Here is a 22312-nt window from a genome sequence, read left to right on the forward strand (position 1 = left end):
TTACCCATACTAATACAATTGTTAATCATTGCAATTATCTAATGAATTGGATCAAGAAAATGCAGCTTTGTTGCAGATTTTATCCCCTAACGTGCAGTTTACAGTACACAAATTACAGATGCAACATATTATTTCTCAAGTCCAGATGAACTCTGAACGAAGCAAAACCGAGTAAAATTACTTCAGCTATTCCTGCAATGTTTGTGAGGTTTTCTGCTTCAAAGACAATTTGTGATTCATGTATGGGTTAAAATGATATGTGCTTGTATTTTGTTTTATAAAGGAATTACAGAAGCAGAGTCAAGAGCTGGAATTTGATATCTCCCTGAAGGCTCTCTCTATTCTTCGCTATATAACTGATCACATTGACAGGTGTGTAACTGCTGTGTGTAGCAGATGCATTGTGAAAGGAACCCTTAGGAGGAAGTGACCATAATATGATAGAATTTACCCTGCAATTTGAAAGAAAAAAGCTGGAATCAGGTGTAACGGTATTACAGTTGAATAAAGGCAACTACAGAGGCATGAAGGAGGAGCTGGCCAGAATTGACTGGGAGATGAGCCTAGCAGGAAAGACAGTGGAACAGCAATGGCAGGAGTTTCTAGGAGTAATTTGGGAGACACAGCGAAAATTCATCCCTAGGAAGAAGAAGCATACTAAAGGGAGGACGAGGCAACCATGGCTGACAAGGGAAGTCAGGGACAGCATAAAAGCTAAAGAGAAAGCATACAATGCGGCGAAGAGCAGTGGGAAACCAGGGGATTGGGAAGCCTACAAAGACCAACAGAGGACAACTAAAAAAGAAATAAGGAGGGAGAAGATTAAATATGAGGGTGAACTAGCCAGTAATATAAAAGAAGATTGCAAGAGTTTTTTTAGATATATAAAGGGTAAGAGAGAGGCAAAAGTGGACATTGGGCCGCTGGAAAATGACGCTGGAGAAGTAGTAGTGGAGAACAAAGAAATGGCGGAGGAACTGAATAGGTACTTTGCATCAGTCTTCACGGTGGAAGACACGAGTAACATCCCCAAAGTTCAAGAGAGTCGGCGGGCAGAGGTGAGTATGGTGGCCATTACCAAGGAGAAGGTGCTAGGAAAACTGACAGGTCTGAAGGTGGATAAATCACCTGGACCAGATGGATTACACCCCAGAGTTCTGAAGGAGATAGCTGAAGAGATAGTGGAGGCGTTAGTGGTGACCTTTCAGGAATCACTGGAGTCAGGGAGGGTCCCAGAGGACTGGAAAATCGCTAATGTAACCCCCCTGTTTAAGAAGGGAGTGAGGCAAAAGACGGGAAATTACAGGCCGATTAGCCTGACCTCGGTCATTGGTAAGATTTTAGAGTCCATTATTAAGGATGAGATTTCAGAATACTTGGAAGTGCATGGTAAAATAGGGCAAAATCAGCATGGTTTCATCAAGGGGAGGTCATGCCTGACAAATCTGTTAGAATTCTTTGAGGAGGTAACGAGTAGGTTAGACAAAGGAGAGCCAATGGATGTTATCTACTTGGACTTCCAGAAGGCCTTTGACAAGGTGCCACACAGGAGGCTGCTCAGTAAGATAAGAGCCTATGGTGTTAGAGGCAAGGTACTAGCATGGATAGAAGATTGGCTGTCTGGCAGGAGGCAGAGAGTGGGGATAAGGGGGTCCTTCTCAGGATTGGCGGCCGGTGACTAGTGGAGTTCCGCAGGGGTCAGTATTGGGACCACAACTTTTCACTTTATACATTAATGATCTAGATGAAGGAACTGAGGGCATCCAGGCTAAGTTTGCAGATGATACAAAGATAGGTGAAGGGACAGGTAGTATTGAGGAGGCGGGGAGGCTGCAGAAGGATTTGGACAGGTTAGGAGAATGGGCAAAGAAGTGGCAGATGGAATACAACGTGGGGAAGTGTGAGGTCATGCACTTTGGTAGGAAGAATAGAGGCATAGACTATTTTCTAAATGGGGAGAGAACTCAGAAATCTGGAGTGCAAAGGGACTTGGGAGTCCTAGTCCAGGATTCTCTTAAGGCTAACTTGCAGGTTGAGTCGGTAGTTAGGAAGGCAAATGCAATGTTGGCATTTATTTCGAGAGGACTAGAATATAAAAGCAGGGATGTGCTGCTGAGGCCTTATAAGGCTCTGGTCAGACCACATTTAGAATATTGTGAGCAATTTTGGGCCCCGTATCTCAGGAAGGATGTGCTGGCCCTGGAGAGGGTCCAGAGGAGGTTCACAAGAATGATCCCAGGAATGAAAGGCTTAACATATGAGGAACGTTTGAGGACTCTATGTCTATACTCGATGGAGTTTAGAAGGATGAGGGGGGATCTGATTGAAGCTTACAGAATACTGAAAGGCCTGGATAGAGTGGATGTGGGGAAGATGTTTCCATTAGTAGGAGAGACTAGGACCCGAGGGCACAGCCTCAGAGTAAAGGGAAGACCTTTTAGAACAGAGATGAGGAGAAACTTCTTTAGCCAGAAAGTGGTGAATCTACGGAATTCATTGCCACAGAAGGCTGTGGAGGCCAGGTCATTGAGCATATTTAAGACCGAGATAGATAGGTTCTTGATTGGTAAGGGGATCAAAGGTTACAGGGAGAATGGGGTTGAGAAACTTATCAGCCATGATTGAATGGCGGAGCAGACTCGATGGGCCAAATGGCCTAATTTCTGCTCCTATGTCTTATGGAAAGAAGAAGCACGTTTTACACACTGGGTGGCACAATTGAGAAATTTTGTTTTTTTTTCCAAGTGAATCAGTTTTGTGCTTATTAGGATGAGGTATGTTGACTGATGAGGCATTTCATATTTTACCCTCAGGTCAGTGAAGTATTGGTTAAATGTTGAATGCTATGCCCTGGGCACTACTCCAGCAAGGTCTTCTAACCCCATTATCTACATCAGTATTACAACAATGAGACAGTCCTATTTAATACATCTACTATAGCATATTTGAATAAGATTGCTAATTCAGCATCAACTTTTTTAAAAATTGTGAACACTGGATTGTTCACAGGAACTTGGTTCATAATGCCTTGATTTTTCTTTATATTTCATTTTTTTAAAGCACAGCTCATTAAATTGCGGTCCACAAGATGATTAGATTCTGTTCCTGTTGGGGGCTGGGCATCCTGCTTGCTATGAGCAGCATCTCATGAGAATGTTCCATTCTATACTTTTTTCTGATTAACTTTGCTTCTGTTACACGTTGTGTATATACAGCATCATCACCCTCTAAGATCTCTGTGCTCTTCCAATCCTTGTCTATTGTGTATCCCTGATTTTCATCGTTCTAACAGTGACATTATGGGCTCCAACTGCCTAGGCCCTGAGCTCTGGAATTTCCTCCCTAAACATTTCCACTTCTCTTTCCTTCTTTAAGGTAATCCTTAAAACTTATCCATCCTAATATCTCCTTAGTGATCCTGTGTTGAATTTTGTTTGCTAATGCTCTTGTGAAGTGCCTTGGGACATTTAATTATGCATGTTAAAGGTGATATATTGTTATAGACATACATTTTCTTTCTGCAATAATTTTAAATATCTGCAATTAAAGTATGGTTTTCTTCTGGGTAGTTTCCATGCCATTTTGAATAAAAGACAGGGGAGGCATACACTTGAACGTAACTCCTAAAGTTTTTTCCATGATAGGAAAACATCTAAAATGCTGAAATGCGGCAGTGTGTGCAGTCTGAATTGGTGTTGGTTTTATTTTTTACATGCTGGTTCACCTGGTGGAACACTGCCCCTGGTATTGGCACAATCCTAAAGGTAAATATTACAGCCATTAACTGCCACAGAAATATGTGAATGTGGGTATCCAAGACTTGCCTGTAGTTCACTAGCTTTTTCCTGATTATTTGACTAGCTTAAATGGAAAGAAAGAACTTGAATTTATTTAACACCTTTCACAGCCGTACAACATCCCGAAGTACTTTACAGCCAATTAAGTTACTTTTAATGTGTAGTTACTGCTGTGATGTAGGAAACATGGCAATTTGAGCACAACAAAGTCCTACAAGCAGCAATGAAATAAATACATTCTGATCATCTGTTTTGGTGTTGGTTGAGGGATAAATGTTGTCCAGGATGCTGGAATACTGACCATGGTGAGTCTTTTAGGCGAAGGCAATCCTGGTCTTTGTCAGTGGTGTTGTGAGTGGAAGGACGTCATTAGGTTGGATGGGATTCCAGGTCCGGGAGTGCTTCATTGTTGGAGATGTCGTTCTTTGGGTGAGACGTTAAACCAAGAGCCCTGTCTACCCTCAGTTGAATGTAAAAGAATCCATAGCACTCTTCGAAGAGAAACCAGAGTTATTCAGGTGTCCTGACCAACACCAACCCCCTAACCAGCACAAATGAAATAGGTTATCTGCTCTTTTATCTTCTACTGTCTGTAGGATCTTGTTGCTTACAAATTGGAGGCTGAAAAGTCTACATTAAAACAATGACTATATTTGAGAAAGTACCTCATTAGCTGTAAAGCATTTTGGGACATCCTGAGATAATGAGAGGTGCTTTATAGATGCAAGTCTTCCTTTCTATAAACGCAAGCTCTTTTCATATCAATGGCCAGCCAAATTCTGACAATATTTACCCAATGAGTTAGGCAAGTTAAAATGCTCATCTCTGGTTTTCTATGCTTGCCTGCTGCCTTTTCTATCATGTTTCTGTTTACTATGCATTGTCTTTTTTTATATGCAGCCTGCCACTGAGTGTCCAGACACGACTCCTGAACACACACAATATCCCCTGCCTGCTGGTACATCTGGTGGAATACAGCCCCTGGAGACGATACAGTTCCAAAGGTTTGTGTTCCTGACATTAGTTGCTACAAATGTGGGTTAATGTGACCATCCAAGACATGCCAGTGGTTCACTAGATTTTTCCTTATCATTTAACGTTCTTAAATACTGCAGACTTTTTTTGAGTTGAAGAAAGGTCTGGTCTTTGTCAGCAGTAAAGAGAGGGGAAGAGCAAGGATTTGGCAGCATTATTTTGGGGGGAGTTCCAGCTCTGGCAGCGCTGGTTTGTGACTTTCTCAGAGATGTCTAAAAATCTTCAATATGTTGTTCATATGAAGATGGACAATATCTTTCCACCTATTCACCTATTTAATAGCAGGCATTCACACCGAATTTCCACATCTTTCTGTCCCTTCTGTTAACGGGAAAATACACAGGCCGGAATTTTCCAGCCCCTCACACCGGTGGGATCTTCCGGTCCCGCCGATGTGAACAGAGATTTCAATGGTTCGCCAGCCCCGCCACGGGGAACCCGCTGCAGGGAGGCTGGAAAATTACGGCCACAGTGTCAGACCATCTGCATAGGTTAAAACTAACAGACATTTTATTAATACACAGGATAATATACAATGAGGTACAGCTAGATAAATTATGACATATATGGAGAAGAAGAACCAGTCTGCCTAATGGCATATTTCTTACACAGCTCACTATTCATCAAGGTTTTTCAATAAGGCAATCTTTTACAAACCTTGTGATCTAATATTGTAGAAGGAATTGAGGCAGAAGGAATTGAGGTAAACCAGCCATGATGGTATTAAATGGCGGAGCAGACTTGAAGGCCCAAATGACTTACTCCTGCTCCTACTTCTGTTTTCTTATGAGCAAGTTGTAGAGAAAGATAACTTAGTACCACCGAGTCACCAGATTGTTCAATTATACAGGTCTATGGAAAAACACATTCGCATTCCTGATTTCACTTAGGGCTCAAATTTCAGCTTGAATGAATCAGGATGGAGAGTGGCTTCAGGAGAACTTCCAGGTGATAGTGTTGCCATGCATCTGCAACCCTTGTCCTTCTGGATGGTAGTGGTCATGGGTTTGGAAGGTGCTGTATAAGGACAGCTTTGACACTTCCTGGATAGCTTTTACAGGTTTGCCACTTCCTGGAGAGTTTTGACAGGTTTGAAAGTTGAAAGTAACATTTCCTGGACAGCTGGACATTTCCTGGAGTGCAGGACAGTTCCTTGACAGCTGGACATCACTGGACAGCTGGACACTTCTTTTATAGCTTGATGGTTCCAATGAATTTGTCTGTAAAAAGTGTATAATCATGTTCATTTTTAACAATCCCAAAGGATTCTTTATCTCTCCCAAAAGGTGCCATACCTCTCCCAAAGGTGTCACAGAACCCTATGCAAAGGAGTACCTTACCTCTCCAAAGGAGTACTATTCTGGCTATCCATAAGAATCCATCAAGTTCAGGCCTCCTTACCTCCTCTTACCTGTTGTATTCTGCACATTCCGGATTCCACACTCCCGTTCTTCCAAAATCCCACTTCAGTGGAGGCATCCAGTGATTTAAATAGCCAGCTGCCTCCGCAAGTTGCAGATGCACGAACCCTAGCCTAACTCCAGTCCTGCCCCTGCAAAGATGGGAAATGCCAGGTTTGGGGACAGGACTTAGAAACTTTGGCCATTTCCGAGATTTTCCCCACAACGGGGAGCTTCTCTGTCATGGCGAAAATCTGGGCCCCAAGGTACTGAATTCATTTAATTTTGATTTATTTTTTAGAGATAAGTGGCTAATTTCATATTTACTTTGTAAAGTTACGCATTTGCAAAACAGAAGTGACTTTACGATGGGATGCCTAACTTTTCTTCAGTACTAGCGGTCAATAAATTGCTGGGCATCAGAGCTCTTTACAATGACTCTAGTAATCTTTGGGCAAAATGTCACTATAATCAGAAAACAGATGATGGACTGTTAATAATAAAACAGTAAATTCAGTAACCATGAGCAGCTGATGTTTGAAGATACACTAGTGTTGTTTTGTGCTGCATTATTTTCATTCTGTTCTCTTCTGATTCTTGCTAAGACACAGTTCCGTGGAGGAGGGATCATTGCTCAGTGCATATGTTTGCCCCATATTCCCCACTCACACATTTTCCAGCAAGTGTCACTGGAGAACAGGAATTCCATTACAGCAGTAATTTGGTTCTTAAATTGTCCCCAGGTCTTTGCCTTCACTGCTTCCATTCCTCTTTCTCTCTCTCTCTGTGTGACTCTCTCTCTGTCTCTCTTTCTCTCTCTTGGCTTTTCCTATGTTACATGGGGTCGCCACGATGCTGCTTGATCACCCTCCATATCAACCATAATTTTTAGGACTTGGAGGGTGGTTTTACAGCATGATGCCCTTCCATCCACTAATCCTCCCCATTTATCTGGTGGACCAGCACCAATACATGCCTGCACCAAGTCTTGCTTGCACCAGTGGCTGGGTTTTCTTCACTGTTTCCATCCAGAAGTTTATTTTATTCTTTCATGGGATATGGACATCGCTGGCAAGGTCAGCATTTGTTACCCATCCTTAATTGCCCTTGAGAAGGTGGTGCTGAGCCACTTTCTTGAACCCTTGCACTCCATGTGGTGTAAGTACACCCACAGTGCTGTTCAGAAGGCAGTTCCAGGATTTTGACCCAGCGACAGTGAAGGAAAGGTGATATAGTTCCAAGTCAGGATGGTGAGTGGCTTGGAGGGGAACTTGCAGATGGTGGTGTTCCCATCTATCTGCTGCCCTTGTCCTTCTAGAAGGTGTTGTCGAAGGATGCTTGACGAGTTGCTGCAGTGCATCTTGTAGATGGTATATGTTCTGGGAGTGAGATGATTGGTCTCCAACAACCAGAACTATATTTCTTTGTGGCAGGTATGACTCCAACCAGTGGAGAGTTTTCCCCCGATTCTTTTTTTTAAAAAATATACTTTATTCATAAAATATCTGAAAGAACGTTACAAAACATTTCAAAATGGCCATCACAAAAAGTGCAATCCTATTCAACTTTTCCACATAGATCATGAGGTGCTTCAATACAATTAATGAGCATTACAGACATTTCAATATGGTCATTACAGACAGTCAGACAGTGCAATGGTATTCAAGTTATCGACATAGATCATGTTTCACTCTTGAGGTGCTTCAATACAGTTTGAATACATTTAGTTTTCACAGTATACATTCATTGTGAGTCATACAGCCCGAGGGGCCCACGCAATTTCCAGCCCCTTGGTGCACTGTGGCAGAAAGGTCTTACACAGCGACCTTTCCCCATTGCGCCTTTGCGGCGGCTGCCCCAAGTTTTAGTACATCCCTCAGCACCTAGCCCTGGACCTTGGAATGTGCCAATCTGGAACGCTCAGTCAGGGACAACTCTTTGCCCCGGAAGACCAACAAGTTTCGGGCAGACCAAAGAGCGTCTTTCACTGAATTGATGATCCTCCAGCTGCAGTTGATGTTTGTCTCGATGTGTGTCCCTGGGAATTGCAAACAACACTAAGTTAAAGACACACTAAATTATGTAGATTGGAGCAGGATGTTGCAAAGGGGCATGCAGATTAAGTGATCAAGGCAAAACTGTGGCAAATGGAGTTCAAGATAGGGAAGTATGAGGTCATCCATTTTGGATCAGGGAAAGACAAATTGAAATATTTTCTTAATGGTGAGAGACTAAGAGCTGTGGTGAAGCAAAGGAATTTAAGTATGAGTCATTAAAAGCCAGTGCACAAGTAAAAAAAGTAAATCAAAAAGTCTGTTAAAATATTGGCCTTTATCACAAGGGGGTTGGAATTCAAAGTGTGGAAGTGATCCTTTAGTTGAGCAGAGCCCTTATAGGATTAAATTACAAAGCAGATTTAATAAATTTGGCTTGTATTCCCTTGCGTTTAAAAGTTTCAAGGTTAATCCTCCCCTCCTGAAACCATGTTGACTGCTGTTGATTATATTATCTTAATGCAACACAAATATCCTTGTTGCTTTTACTTATTGAACCATCTGGTCAAGTATTATTAATGCTGGTTCAATGAATGAATCACAGACTAAACCACAAAACTAAGTTCCCTAATAATTCTGGTTCTGAAGTAGACTTCACAAATCGTTGTGGCCCTACGACTGAACTGGAATGAATGCTTTTAAAGCTGTGGTTACTTCAGTGAAGCAATATCAGTTTTATGACGGGAGATGAAGATTGCCATTTATTTATTTGAGCCAATCTGGCTCGTTGAGAGCTAAATAGAAATGTAAGGAAAATATAAGGAGAATATTCTTTATTCCGTTGACCTAGTAATTAAGCTAGTCGGCTCAGTCTTCTTTGGGTCTGCTTGCATCCCAATAGGTGAATTGCAGAGGTACGCTGATGGCAAGTGGCACAAAGTCCCCATTGAGGACAGGCTGAAAATAACTAAGCTAGATGGGCAGGTCTGGATTGCATTGTACAACCTGGTGCTGAAGCCTGACTGCCAACAGAGGTATGACTTCAACAACTTCAACAAGAACCAGTTGCTCAAGGTACAGCTTTTCAGACAAAAAGATTTCTGTTTGTCAATTTTGGTTAACAAATAGACTACCTTTCCTGAATGAAGAATTGGACTTATCAGAATTCACATCAAGTTGTACTGAGCTGATGTTGCATTTTTCATCCCTGTGAGCTCATCTGGCTCCGCTACCAAACGCTTTTTACATACAAACGTACATACGAACATGCGAATTAGGAGCAGTAGGCCACTCGGCTCCTCGAGCCTTCTCCGCCATTCAATAAGATCATGGCTGATCTGAATGTAACCTCAACCCCACATTCCTGCCCACCCCTAATAACGTTTCACCCCGTTATTAATCAAGAATCTACCTAGCTCTGCCTTAAAAATATTTAAAGACTCTGCTTCCACCGCCTTTTGAGGAAGAGTGTGCCAAAGACTCTCTGAGAGAAAAAATTTCTCATCATCTCTGTCCGACAAATGGAGTATAATGTGAGCAAACGTGAAATAGTTCATTTTGGCAGAAAGAATAAAAAAGAAGCTTATTAACTAAATGGTGAGAGATTTGTTTTGACCGAGGCAGCTGGTAAAGCGGAGTTATTTAAAAATCCCGAGGGAAATCTTAATCAACTGTCATAACCTATAATTTTAAGTGTTAAATTTGAGGTGCGACTCTAAATTCAGGAATCAGACCACCAGTTCTCAAGGCTTTACACTAAACTAAATGAAACATTTTATTAATTTATACAGGTTAAAATATACATATACATGGCTACAAATTACTACGATCATAACTTTTAACAAATTCCAAAACTAATCTCCATTAAGGCAACAGCAACCCATAGACTTAACCAAACACCAGGCAAAGCATTTTCACCTTACGAATTCAAAGTGAGGTTCTTTTCACTTTGGTTCCTTGCAGACACAGTGGTAGGCTTACAGGCTTTGATCTTACATTGCCTCTGCTCTGCACACCCAAAACAGTTGTCTTGTTATACCTACCACTGTCCATTGAACGTTAATTCTCCTTGTATCAACAACCTCTGAACTAAACCTCTCTAACAATAAAACCCCTTTCATGGTACCAATTTTATTAGTAATATAAACATATTGCTCGGTAGCTGCTAGATAGGCGTCAGTTTTCACCCCACTTCTTGAATGCTCTATTCAAAAAATGCAAATTCACACTAAGTCTCTTACATATAAAAACTAGTACAAATCAAAGCACCCAGATTAACTGGTTTTAATCCAATTAAGACACACCCACAGACTAACCTATTTTTTAAAAGAAAAACATTTTCCAATAATACTATGTACATTAATTAGCTTCATTACAGATTGCAGAGCTCTGAGATTCAGAGGGATCTGGGTATCCTAGTGGCATGAATCACAAAAGGTTAGTCTGCAGGTACAGCAGTTATTTAGGAAAGCTAATAGAGTGTTATTATTTATTCTGAAGGAAATTGATTACAAAAGTAGGGAGGTTATGCTTCAGTTGTACAGGGCATTGGTGAGACCACATCTGGAGTATTGTGTACAGTACTGGTCTCCTTATTTAAGGAAAGATGTAAATGTGTTAGAAGCAGTTCAGAGAAGGTTTATTAGACTAATACCAGGAATGGGCAGGTTGTCTTATGAAGAAAGGCTGGACAGGTCAGGCTTGTATCGACTGGAATTTAGAAGAGCAAATAAGGAGAAAATGTGCGAAGATTTGTGCTCTGCCCTTTAACCTGTGCTGCGTGGATATAAGCTGAGGACCAGTTCAAAGTAGGGCTTGAAGTCCTACTGATCAAATGTCATTGTTGGGGCTCACACATGAAAAATAGTCATCTGGGCAGGTTAGCAAAGGGCAAGCAGGACAATGGAAATGTACTCTAGCAATGAGTCAACATACTCAGGAATGGAGGAAAGAAAATTAGTCCAAGGTGATAATAAAATGTGCATAAAATCTACATGAAAATAACTATTTCCTTCAGTTTTACATCAATGGGAGCACATGTCCTGTGCTTAGTCTCACTATTTCAGTCAACTTGGTGGCATGTGGATATTCTTTTCTCCCCTTGCACCCAGCCCTTAAACTAAGGGGAGAGACAAGATGACTTAGTTGGTCAGAGAAAGGAAAAAAATGAAGAGTCTTTAATGGTAATTTTTTCAAAGAAAGTCAGCTGAAATTTGAAGCCAACTGATTATCTCGCCTATGTTTTGATAATTAGAAAATGGTTTACAACCGTGATACAGAGAATCTAATTTCTGACCCCTCTGGATAAAGAGAGAGACAGACTGAGAGGAATATACAAAAAGAAAAAAAGGCAGAAAAGCAGTTGATTTTACTCGTCATAATTTGACTTCCCTTTTTAACGAAGGTTGAATTTTTGAAAACAAATTGTGGCTCGTTAAGAGAATCGGGCATGGAAATTGAGGATGGAAGCTGACAAGGATCTCTAGCCTCTTGAAGGAAGTAAATGGAAGTGGGATAGGCTGGACAGACGGTGAAGGATGCGGTGCATCACAATGGAGCATTGATGTTCAGAGGAAGTAGGGTAGTTTGAAGAGGGAGCAGTAGACGATAGTGATGGGAATGATGGGGTGGAAGGATGGGATGGGATAATGAGGGGGTTAAGGGGTAGGTGACAATGAGAGAAATGGGGTTAGTGATGCACAAATGATTGGAGAGAAGATGGGAAGGATCTTCCTCAGAACCTGTGAGGTTCAGCCTTCAGCTGTCGGTGGCTCCTTTACCCTCCCACCACACCTCATGGACAAGCAGAATATGACAGAGTTGAAAGGAAAAGAAACTAAAAGGGGGAAAAGGCAGGAGAGACAGCGAGAAACAAATACACAAAGGTGTTAGAGGTGGATGAGAAAGTAAGCATGTTGCCTGATATTACACAAAATATAAAACTTCCTATCTCAGTTTTCCCATCACACTTTTGTTTATAAGATTCCTACCATTAAAGAATGGGATATAATCTGACCCACCTTGAGACACACCATGGGAGATTTGCTAATATATTTATAGGTAAATCCTGAAACCATTTTAAGACTATGTTTTTTTTTTCATTTGCGCGATGTGGGCGTCACTGGCTAGGCCAGCATTTATTCCCTACCCTTAATTGCCCTTGAGAAGGTGGTGGTGAGTTGCCTTCTTGAACCGCTGCAGTCCCTGTGGTGTAAGTACACCCACAGTGCTATTAGGGAAGGAGATTCAGGATTTTGATCCAGCGACAGTGAAGGAATGGCAATATATTTCCAAGTTAGAATGGTGGATATCTTGGAGGGGAACTTCCAGGTGGTGGTGTTCCATGTGTCTGTTGCCCTTGCCCTTCTAGATCGTAGCGGCCGTTTGTTTGGAAGGTGCTGCTTAAGAAGCCTCGGTGAGTTCCTGCAGTGCTTCTTGTAGATGGTACACACTGCTGCTACTGTGCGTCGGTGGTGGAGGGAGTGAATGTTTGTGGATGTGGTGCCAATCAAGTGGGCTTCTTTGTCCTGGATGGTGTCAAGCTTCTTGAGTGTTGTGGGAGCTGCACTCATCCAGGTCAGTGAACATCCCCACTTCTGACCTTATGATGGAAGGAAGGTCATTGATGAAGCAGCTGAAAATGGCTGGGCCTGGGATCTAATGGTTTCCATCCCAAGTTATTAAATAAATAGAGACACAAAACTGCAGATGCATTAGTCATAATTTTCAAAAGCTGTCTTGATTTGGGATTTGTTTCATTGGATTGATGAATTGCAAACGTCATTCCACTATTTAAGAAGGGGAAGGGGTGAGAGAAATCAGGTAACTATAGGGCTGAATTTTACACTGATCGGGCGGATGCATGCCCAACCCGATTGGGCGTGAAATCACGCGAGATGACGTTGGGCGAGCATCCCGACGTCATCCCACGCTCACAAGATATTTCGCGCAGAAGTCGGAAGCACGCCCACCGACCAATTAAGAGGGCAATTAAGCCCATTAACAACACAATTGTTTGTCATTTTACATAGCCCGTCCAACCTTACAGTTGGCGGATGGGCGAGTCGGCCAGGCGGTCTTTGTATTTTTCAACAAACCTCACCCACAGGCGGGATGAGATTCCCATGATGAAATAAAATATTAATAAGTTTCTGTGGACAGCATTTTTCATAAGCTAAATTTTCAGGTGATTGATTATGATGCATTGTCACTTTTTCTCAGCTTTTGAAACCTTTATTTTTGCTGTTTCTGGTCTTCAGCTCCCTAAGGCAGCATTCTGCCTTCTGGGAGCTTTTCTGTCAGTGCTGGCCCATGCCCACGTTGACGTCATCACCCGCCCCCACCCTGGCAGCGCTGAGCTTTTCAGCACGTGTTTCAAGCTGGCTGGCTGTTAATTGGCCAGCCAACGTAGAATCGCGATCGGGGGCCGATCGCAGTGGGCGATCCGTTTCCCGGCTGACCCCGGACCCGCTGATCACACCTGCCCACTCAGCTGAAAATTCAGGCCATAGATCTATTTATCATAAGTTGTGAGAAAATTTACTGGAACCTTCATCTGGGATAGAGCAATTAGAAAAGTCTGCGTTGATCAGAATGAGTCCAGATGCATTTGTGATGGGTATGTCATGTCTGACTAAACTGGATGGAAACCTTTGAGGGAGTCACTTATATAGTGGAAAAGGGAGTGTCTGAATGTTATCTGTATGGGTTACCAAGGACATTTGATTAATGTTTTGTATAAGAGTTTAGCAGCAATTATGAAATTGCGCAGTGTTGGAGGCAACCTTGTGATATGGGAAGGAAATTGGAAGTAGGAGACTCTGGGTATAATAAAGGCAACATGATTGGCAGAATCCTAGGGATCTATACTGAGGTCCCAGCTGTTCACCATATATGTCAAAGATTTGGGTGAAGAACTAGAGAATTATATATCCAAGTTTGCAACTGGTACTAAGTTAGGAAGTGCAGTAAGTTAGGAAAATGGGAGCAGGAAGTTACAAAGGGACATAGATAAAGTGAGTGGGATAACAGTAGCAAATGTGGGTAAGTGTGTGAATCAAAAAAAGACAAACCAAAATTTTTTTTGAGGTTAAAACTAAGAACTGGGGAGGAGAAAAATGATCTGTATGTCCATGTACAAATCATTAATAGCTAATATGTAAGTACAAAAAGTAATCAAAAAAGGCTAGAGGAATTGACCTTTGTCTTTAGGGAGCTGTAATGCAAATAGGAGAAAGTTAAGCCCTGGTCAGAACCTATCCAGAACACTGCATTCGGTCTGGGCACCACACCCTAGGAAAGACCTGTTGGCCTCGGAGGGGGTCAGCACAAGTTCACCAGAATAATATCAGGGCTTAATAGGTTACATTGCAAGACCAATTTTCATAATTCTGGCTGTATTCCCTTTGTTTAGAAGGTTGACAGATGATCTAATTGAATTGTATTTAAAATAACAAAAGTGTTCAACAAGGTAGATACAGGAAAAACTATTTCCTCTGGAGGGGAAAAGTGGACACTGTCTTAAAATTAGAGTTAGGCCTTTCAGGAGTGAAATCAGGAAGCAAATTTTCATAAAGGGTAGTGGAAATCTGAAATACCCTTCCCCCAAAAGATGATGGATTCTGAATTAATTGAATTTTTATAACAGATGGTTGATCAATATTTGTTAGCTAAAAGCAGCAAGGCATATGGTTCTACGGCTAGTAAATGGAGTTGAGGTACAGATCATCCAGAATCCAATTGAATGGTGCAACAGGCTTAAGGGGCTGAATAGGTTACTCATGTTATGTTTAAATTACATTTTTGGCAAACTTGGGAAGCTAAATATCAACTTTGCATTTAAACTCCACCCAAACATTTGAATGCTCGCTCCAAATTCTATAATTGCAGTGACTTCTAGCTGACAGTAGATGGAAATATTGGCACATGTTGCTGGCTGCTTTTACACCTTGATTGCACTGCTGCAAAGCAAACTTAGAATCTGATTCTAATTTTCTTCTGCTGCAGTGACTATGACAGTTTAATTATTTGCACCAAGAAAAATTATATTAATCACATTGTTTACACATCCTTTTAAAATGTAAATGAAATTTCCATAGTTTATAATCATAAGATCATAAGAAATAGCTGTAAGAAAAAGCTATTCGGCCCTTTGAAAGAAAAGACTCCTGTCCACCTGTGGAGAGAAGCACTTACAATGACCATGGCGATAGTTTCCACCCAACCCTCTGAGAAAATAAATCCTTCCTCATCTCCATCTTAAATGGGTGATCCCTTATTTTTAAACTGTGCCCCCTAGTTCTAGATTCCCCCACGAGGGGAAACATCATTTCAGCATCCACTCTGACCAACCCTTCTCAGAATCTCATATGTTTCAATTAGATCACCCCTCATTCTTCTAAACTCCACTGAGTATAGGCACAACCTGCTCAACCTTTCCACATAAGACAAACCCTTCTCTGAATTATTTAAATTGTCAGCTTTCTGGTCAACACAATAAATACCGACTCTTACAAAGGAGAATGAAAGGATAAAAAAAGTACATTTATATAGCACCTTTATTGACCTTAGGACATCCCTAAGAACTTTTGAAATATAGTGAATGTTGTAAAGTAGGAAACACAACAGCCAATTTGTACACAGAAAGTTCCCATAAACAGCAATGTGATAATGATCAGATAATCTGTTTAACTGATATTGAGTGATGAATATTGGCCCAGACTCGGGAGTAATCCCTCTTCTTTAAAGAGTGCCAATGGAATCTTTGATGTCCACCTGAGAGGGCAGACAGAGCCTCAGTTTAATGTCTCATCAAAAGACAGCACCTCTGACAATGCAGTATTCCTTCAGTACTTCACTGAAGTGTCAGTCTCGATTTTTATGCTCAAGCCTCCACAATCTGCTGACTCTGGCAAGAGTGCTACCCACCGAACCATGGCTAACATGACAAAGTGGCAGAGCTGTGTTTCCACATTAGCCTTCAGTAAAACTTGGGTGGAAACCACCTCCATGGTCATCATCAGTGCTTCTCTTTACAAACAAACAGAAAACTTTTTTTTCTGTTATTACTCACCCACTAGCCAGTCTCCCAGAGTTGGAGCAGTCTGCCGCCACAACTAATACTTTCTAGCAACCTGCTTATGAGGTAATATAGCTGTTAGATGGGATATTTAAATCCAGAATCAAAACCTAGGTCTACAGTACTTGATGAATTCTCTGCTTTTGAAGCTACTTTGCCTTGCTTTTCTAATCCAGAACCAGCTATGAGCTTGTGGGTAGTTCTGGTCAGTCTGGTTAGGGGGAAACAGTGGCATGGTAGTATTGTTACTGGATTAGTAACCAGAGGCCCAGGCTAATGGCCTGGGGAAACAGATTCTGACAGAATTCAAATCCATTTAATAAATCTGGAATTGAAAGCTAGAATCACAGAATTGTTACAGTGCAGAAGGAGGCCATTCAGCCCATTGTGTCTGGTTCTTTGAGCATTTTAACTTAGTGCCAATCTCCTGCCTTTTTCCTGTAACTTTGCACATTGTTTCTATTTAAATAATCATCCAATGCCCTCTTGAATGCCTCAATTGAACTTGCCTCCACCATACTTCCAGGTGATGCATTCTAAACCCTAACTACTCGCTGTGTGAAAAAGTTTTTTCTCACCTCGCATTTGCTTCTTTTGAAAAACACTTTAAACAGTGCCTTCTGGTTCTTGATCCATTTATGAGCAGGAACGGTTTCTCCCTATCTACTCTGCCCAGACCCCTCATGATTTTGAAAACTTCTATCAAGTCTCCTCTTAGCCTTCTCCTCTCCAAGGAAAACTGTCCCAACTTCTCCAATCTTTCCTCATAACTGAAGTGTCACATCCCTGGAACCATTCTTATAAACCTCTTCTGCACTCTCTCCTATGCGTTCACATCCTTCCTGTAGTGTGGCGCCCAGAACTGTACACAGTACTCCAGCTGAGGTCTAACCATTGTTTTATATAAGTTCATCAAAACCTCCCTGCTCTTATACTCTATGCCCCTATTAATGAAGCCTAGAACACTGTATGCTTTAGAAACAGCTCTCTCTACCTGTCCTGCCAACTTTAGTGATTTATGTACATCCAGGTCTCTCTGCTCCTACACACCCTTTAGAATAGTATCCTTTATTTTATACTGTCTCTCCATGTTCTTTGTACCAAAGTGCATCACCTCACACTTCTCTGCTTTGAAGTTCATCTGCCACCTATCTGCCCACTCCACCAATGTGTCAATGTCCTTTTGAAGTTCTACATTGTCCTCCTCACAATTTACAATTCTCCCAAGTTTTGTGTCTCAGTATGGTGACCATGACAACTATCATTGATCGTTGCAAAATCCCATCTGGTTCACTTTATGGAAGGAAATCTGCCATCCTTACCCAGTCTGGCCTACATGCGGCTCCAGACCCACAGCAATGTGGTTGACTCTTAACTGTCCTCTGAAATTGCCTAGCAAGCCACTCAATTCAAGGACAATTAAGGATGGGCAACAAATACTGGCCTTGCCAGCAATGCCCACATCCCAGGAAAGAATAAAGAAAATAAAAATTCCTTGAGGTACTGCATAAGATTTTCCCATAGACCTTTCCACATTCCATGCTTCTTGTTTTTCTGTTTGGGATAAGTCCTGTTTCAACCATTTTGCAATGGGAAAGCTCCAATTAGATGGAGAATTGCTGAACTCCTCATGTACCTTCTGATGGTTGATCTCAGAAAACTGTAGCCAGAGGTCTAAGAGCAGTTCACCTGCCCCCTCAGTCTGGGTTGGAAGCAACATGGAGGTGGATTAGTTAAAAAGTGGAGGAAATATGAAGGGTCTTTTGAAATTTTGTGTATTAAATAGCTGAAGATCTTACTTTTGGATTGATTTCTCCATTCAAGTAATTTTTCCCAATGAATTTCAAAAAAATGTTGAGCATATTGCCAGTGTTAGGACACTGGTACGAAGTGATGACAATTCCTTCATGTTATGGTTGTTACTTTCCTACAGTGTCCTACAGCACTTGAACTACTTTTACTTATAGCGAGTTACATGTATATATTGCCTTGAAGTAGTAAACATTTAAAGGTACTTCACAGAGGTGTAAATAACCATCTCAGATTCTACAGATACCTGAAAATACAAGTGCATCAGTATTCACCTGTGAACAATGGAAACTTCTGTGAGGTACAAGTGCTCTCAGGCTTGTTGGGAAGCTCTTGTGAAAGAAGCTGTGTTTATCTCACTGTTCTTTACCGTTTCCTTAGTGCTGTAACATTGACTTCTGAAAAACACAATAGTAGATTTATGATCCTTTCATTATACTTGAACTGTGAAAAACATTCTGCACTACAATAGATACCTTATCGCTGAAAAAATACATTTTTTGTCGAAACTTTTCATCTTGCATGCATCAGGACAGTTCACAAGAAAATACCAATGTCAGGTGAAACAACACATTTTTACTATATTAGAAGGGAATGCTGATTGGTTAGCAAGTGGACCCGTTGTTAGAGGCGTTGCCATGGAGAATTCACCTGTTGATGGTGACTGACAGTTAACTGCCAAACACAATATTATGTAACGAATCTCTCTCACCATGTACTCTCAGAAAGCGAGGAGTTTGTTCTTGCGCATGGTTTCAATTTTGGCATGCCTTCATCCCAAATCAAATGGGAAGAGGTATTTGCTGAATTCAAACTCCTCTACTCCCAACTATCCCACCACAAACCAGCATCCGCTGAAGACGCTGAATCCTTGAAAGCACGCCTAGCTAATCTAGCACACGCATAGGCCAGAAATTTCCCCTCGGTGATTTGGGGGCAGGGCCCACTCGCCGAGGGGAAAATGACGCGGGATGACATCGGGAGGAATCCCCGATATCATCCCGGGCCATTTAAATCTTAAGGAAGGCGGATGGACAGCGAAATCAGCAGTCCACCAGCCGATCTGTCAATGGCCAATTAAGGCAATTGACAGGCTCATTAAGATAGCTAAATGCCCTGCCCAGCCAACCTTAAGGCTGGCGGGCAGGCCAGGAGCCCCAGCGGCCTGTAGATTATTAATGAAACTTCATCCACTGGCGGGATGGAGTTTCATTACCGTTTTGTAAAAATTTAATAAATTTTATGAGTTTGTTATCAACATGTCCCATCTCATGTGACATTGTCACATGAGGGGGACATGTTAATAATTTTAAAATGTCTCTATTTTTTGACTTTACTTACCTTTTACTAAACTCCCTGAGACAGGACTTTGCCTCAGGGAGCAGTGTGCTCTTTCGCGTGCATGCGTGAAAGAGCGCACTTTGACAGTTGGGGATTCCCTCCCCCCCCGGAATAGGAAGCGCATAGCACTTCCTGTCGGGCAGGCCGCTGGGCGGGCCTTAATTGGTCTGCCCACTCAAAATGGCGGCGGGGCCTGTTTCGGCGGAGGGGTGTGGCTGCCCGCCTGCCGCTGAGCCAGTGGAGCCCGCCCGCCAGCCAAGGGCTAAATTCTGCCCATATTGTGCGATTCTGAATGACCTGTCTGATTTTCACATGCAACGCAAATGACTTACAGCGTTGTGAGGCCTTAAGACCAACCCGGACATATACATCAGTAAACCCAACAGACGGACGGGAATTGTCATCCTTAACAAGTGTGACTATATCAACAAAATGCACACCATTCTTAATAACAGGTCCAAATTTGTATCCACTGGACCTTCCACTCAACATGACCAGACAGCCTTGCTCGAAAGTAAGCTAAAAAGACACTTGCTGGACTTGTGTAAGAGCAATGAGCTGCTGCGTGATATATATGACAGGATTCGTCCTCACTGCTCGCTGCGTCTGCATATGTATGGCCTGCCCAAGACACACAAAAATGATGCCACTTTATGCCCTATTTTATCTATGACCAGTTATGCACAGCATGAATTGACCAAATGGTTGGACAAATTGTTACAACCAGTTTTGAACAAGTTTTCCAGGTACACGGTGAAGGACTCCTTCACATTTACGAAGACCATACAGGACTTGCATATCGATAACAATGTTGTGTCTGTGTGCCCAATTGACATTGCTAGCTTATTCACCAATATTCCACTTAATGAAGCCATAGAATTTTGTGCTGCAACACTATAACATGGTGATCTAGACCCACCACCATTGCATGAATCAGTATTCATTGAACTTAAGAACTTGACAGCCCACACAGTTGAGTTCAGCTTTAATGACACCATGTATGCCCAAATAGATGGTATTGCCATGGGATCATCTCTAGGTCCAGCTCTCACAAACACCTTTATTGGGTTCAATGAGAAACGTGCCTTCAATGGAATGACACCCAACCTCCTACTCCTCGCATATTTCTGATGTGTGGATGATACATTTGCTATATTTAAATCCACAGCTGCATGTAATAATTTCCTTGCCTGTCTTAATGGGTGCCAACCTGCACTCAGATTCACATTTGAAACGGAGGAGTCAAATGAACTCCCTTTCCATGATGTACTAATTGAAAAATCTGCCAAAGGATTTTCTGCCAAGGTCTACTGCAAGCCTACCTTCACTGGTCAGTACATGCGTTGCGACTCTTATAGTTCCATGCGCAATAAGATTGGCCTTATCGGCAACCTCACAAATAGGGCCCGAGCCATTAGCTCACCATTCAAGCTTGATGTTGAAATAGGGCGCATCAAAGAAATCCTGCAGGATAATGGCTACCCTGATCACATCATTTCATGCTGCATATCACACAAACTCATTAACAGGCCTAAAGTCATCACTTTCAGCCCTGAAAAGTGACCAGTCGACTTCAGATTACCCTGGAAGAGCAAAGTATCTCAAAAATTTGAGCAACAGGTGAAGTTAACTGTTTCATGCTGCTTCTTTGCAGTAGCAACATGAGTAGTATTTGCCACTAACAGCTGCCAAGCTAAAAAGACGTTCTGCCTATCACACAAATGAGTAATGTGGTGTATGAATTTCATTGCCAGTGTGATGCTAGGCATGTAGGCCATATGCCCCAAAGACCAGCGGATCATATCAAGCAGAATGTCCTTCCCACGGTTTGCAATGGGCAAGGTATGGACCATACCCAACTAGCCCGTGCTTGCAAAACTCAAAACACAATGTCCAACATTAGATGTGATTCCGTGATTGGACAACATTTGCTAAATAATCCTCAGTGTGCTAAGAATTACGCTGACAACCAATTTAAGATTGTCAGTTGGGGTCACATTATGGCACATTTGCATTAACTGGAAGCTACATATATTAATACACAGGGTCCTGTTCTTTGCAGACAGACAGAACATGTACACACATTGCGCCTGTTTCAGCTAAACAAAATAAGTAACAGCCATTGGCTGGTTCATTCCCCAGGGAAATGTCTTGACTGATCAGAGTCCAGCAGCCTGGTTTAAATTGTAAACAGTGCTTGGCAGTTAACTGTCAGTCACCATCAACTGGTGCATTCTCCATGGTAATGCCTCTAACAATCAGAGTCCATTTGCCAACCAATCAGCACTCTCTTCTGTACAGTATAAATATGTTGTTTCCCCGGCATTGTTATTTTCTTGCAAATTGTCCTGATGAGGGCAAGGCGAAAAGCTTCGACAAAAATGTTTCTTTTTCCAGCAATATTCAAGTTCTTTACTACCAAATGATATTTAGATACCTTATCCTGTATACCCGCGTGATGAAAGGTCATCGACCCAAAATGTTAACTCTGTTTCTGTCTCCATAATTGCTGTCTAACCTGCTGAATGTGATCAACGTTTTCTGATTTTATTTTATCCTTTTTCAGCTTTGTGCCATTACAAGCCTGTCTCAATAGGAGCATTGTGAGGTTATGAAATAATACGCGTCTTACACAATGTTACAGTTTATTGGCATGATTGTGGTTTTTCTCTCTCTATGCAGGGTCAGTTTAATGCAGTGGTAGCCAAGCTCCCCTCTGTACCAAAAAGTTGTGGGTTCAAGCTGCACTCCAGATCCTGAACACAGAATCTGGCATCTAACCTTGCCTGCATAGAAACGATCCTTCTGTGGCTATTTTGGGACATCTTAAGAATGTCAAAGGCACTTTACAAATGCAAG

The 22312-nt window shown here is 41.9% G+C and overlaps 1 protein-coding gene across 3 annotated transcripts in view; it reads left to right on the forward strand.

Annotated features, from left to right (window-relative positions):
• zmynd10 (zinc finger, MYND-type containing 10) overlaps positions 1 to 22312 on the forward strand; it is a 76481-nt gene that overhangs the window by 43181 nt on the left and 10988 nt on the right. For all 3 annotated transcript variants that reach the window (XM_078543791.1, XM_078543792.1, XM_078543793.1), the window contains 3 exons: positions 284 to 372; positions 4698 to 4801; positions 9128 to 9300. In XM_078543791.1, the coding sequence (XP_078399917.1) occupies positions 284 to 372; positions 4698 to 4801; positions 9128 to 9300 (366 nt within the window). The remainder of the gene's footprint in view (positions 1 to 283; positions 373 to 4697; positions 4802 to 9127; positions 9301 to 22312) is intronic.

This window comes from Cetorhinus maximus, chromosome 6, assembly GCF_964194155.1.
Source record: "Cetorhinus maximus chromosome 6, sCetMax3.hap1.1, whole genome shotgun sequence".
Classification (NCBI taxonomy): Eukaryota; Metazoa; Chordata; class Chondrichthyes; order Lamniformes; family Cetorhinidae; genus Cetorhinus; species Cetorhinus maximus.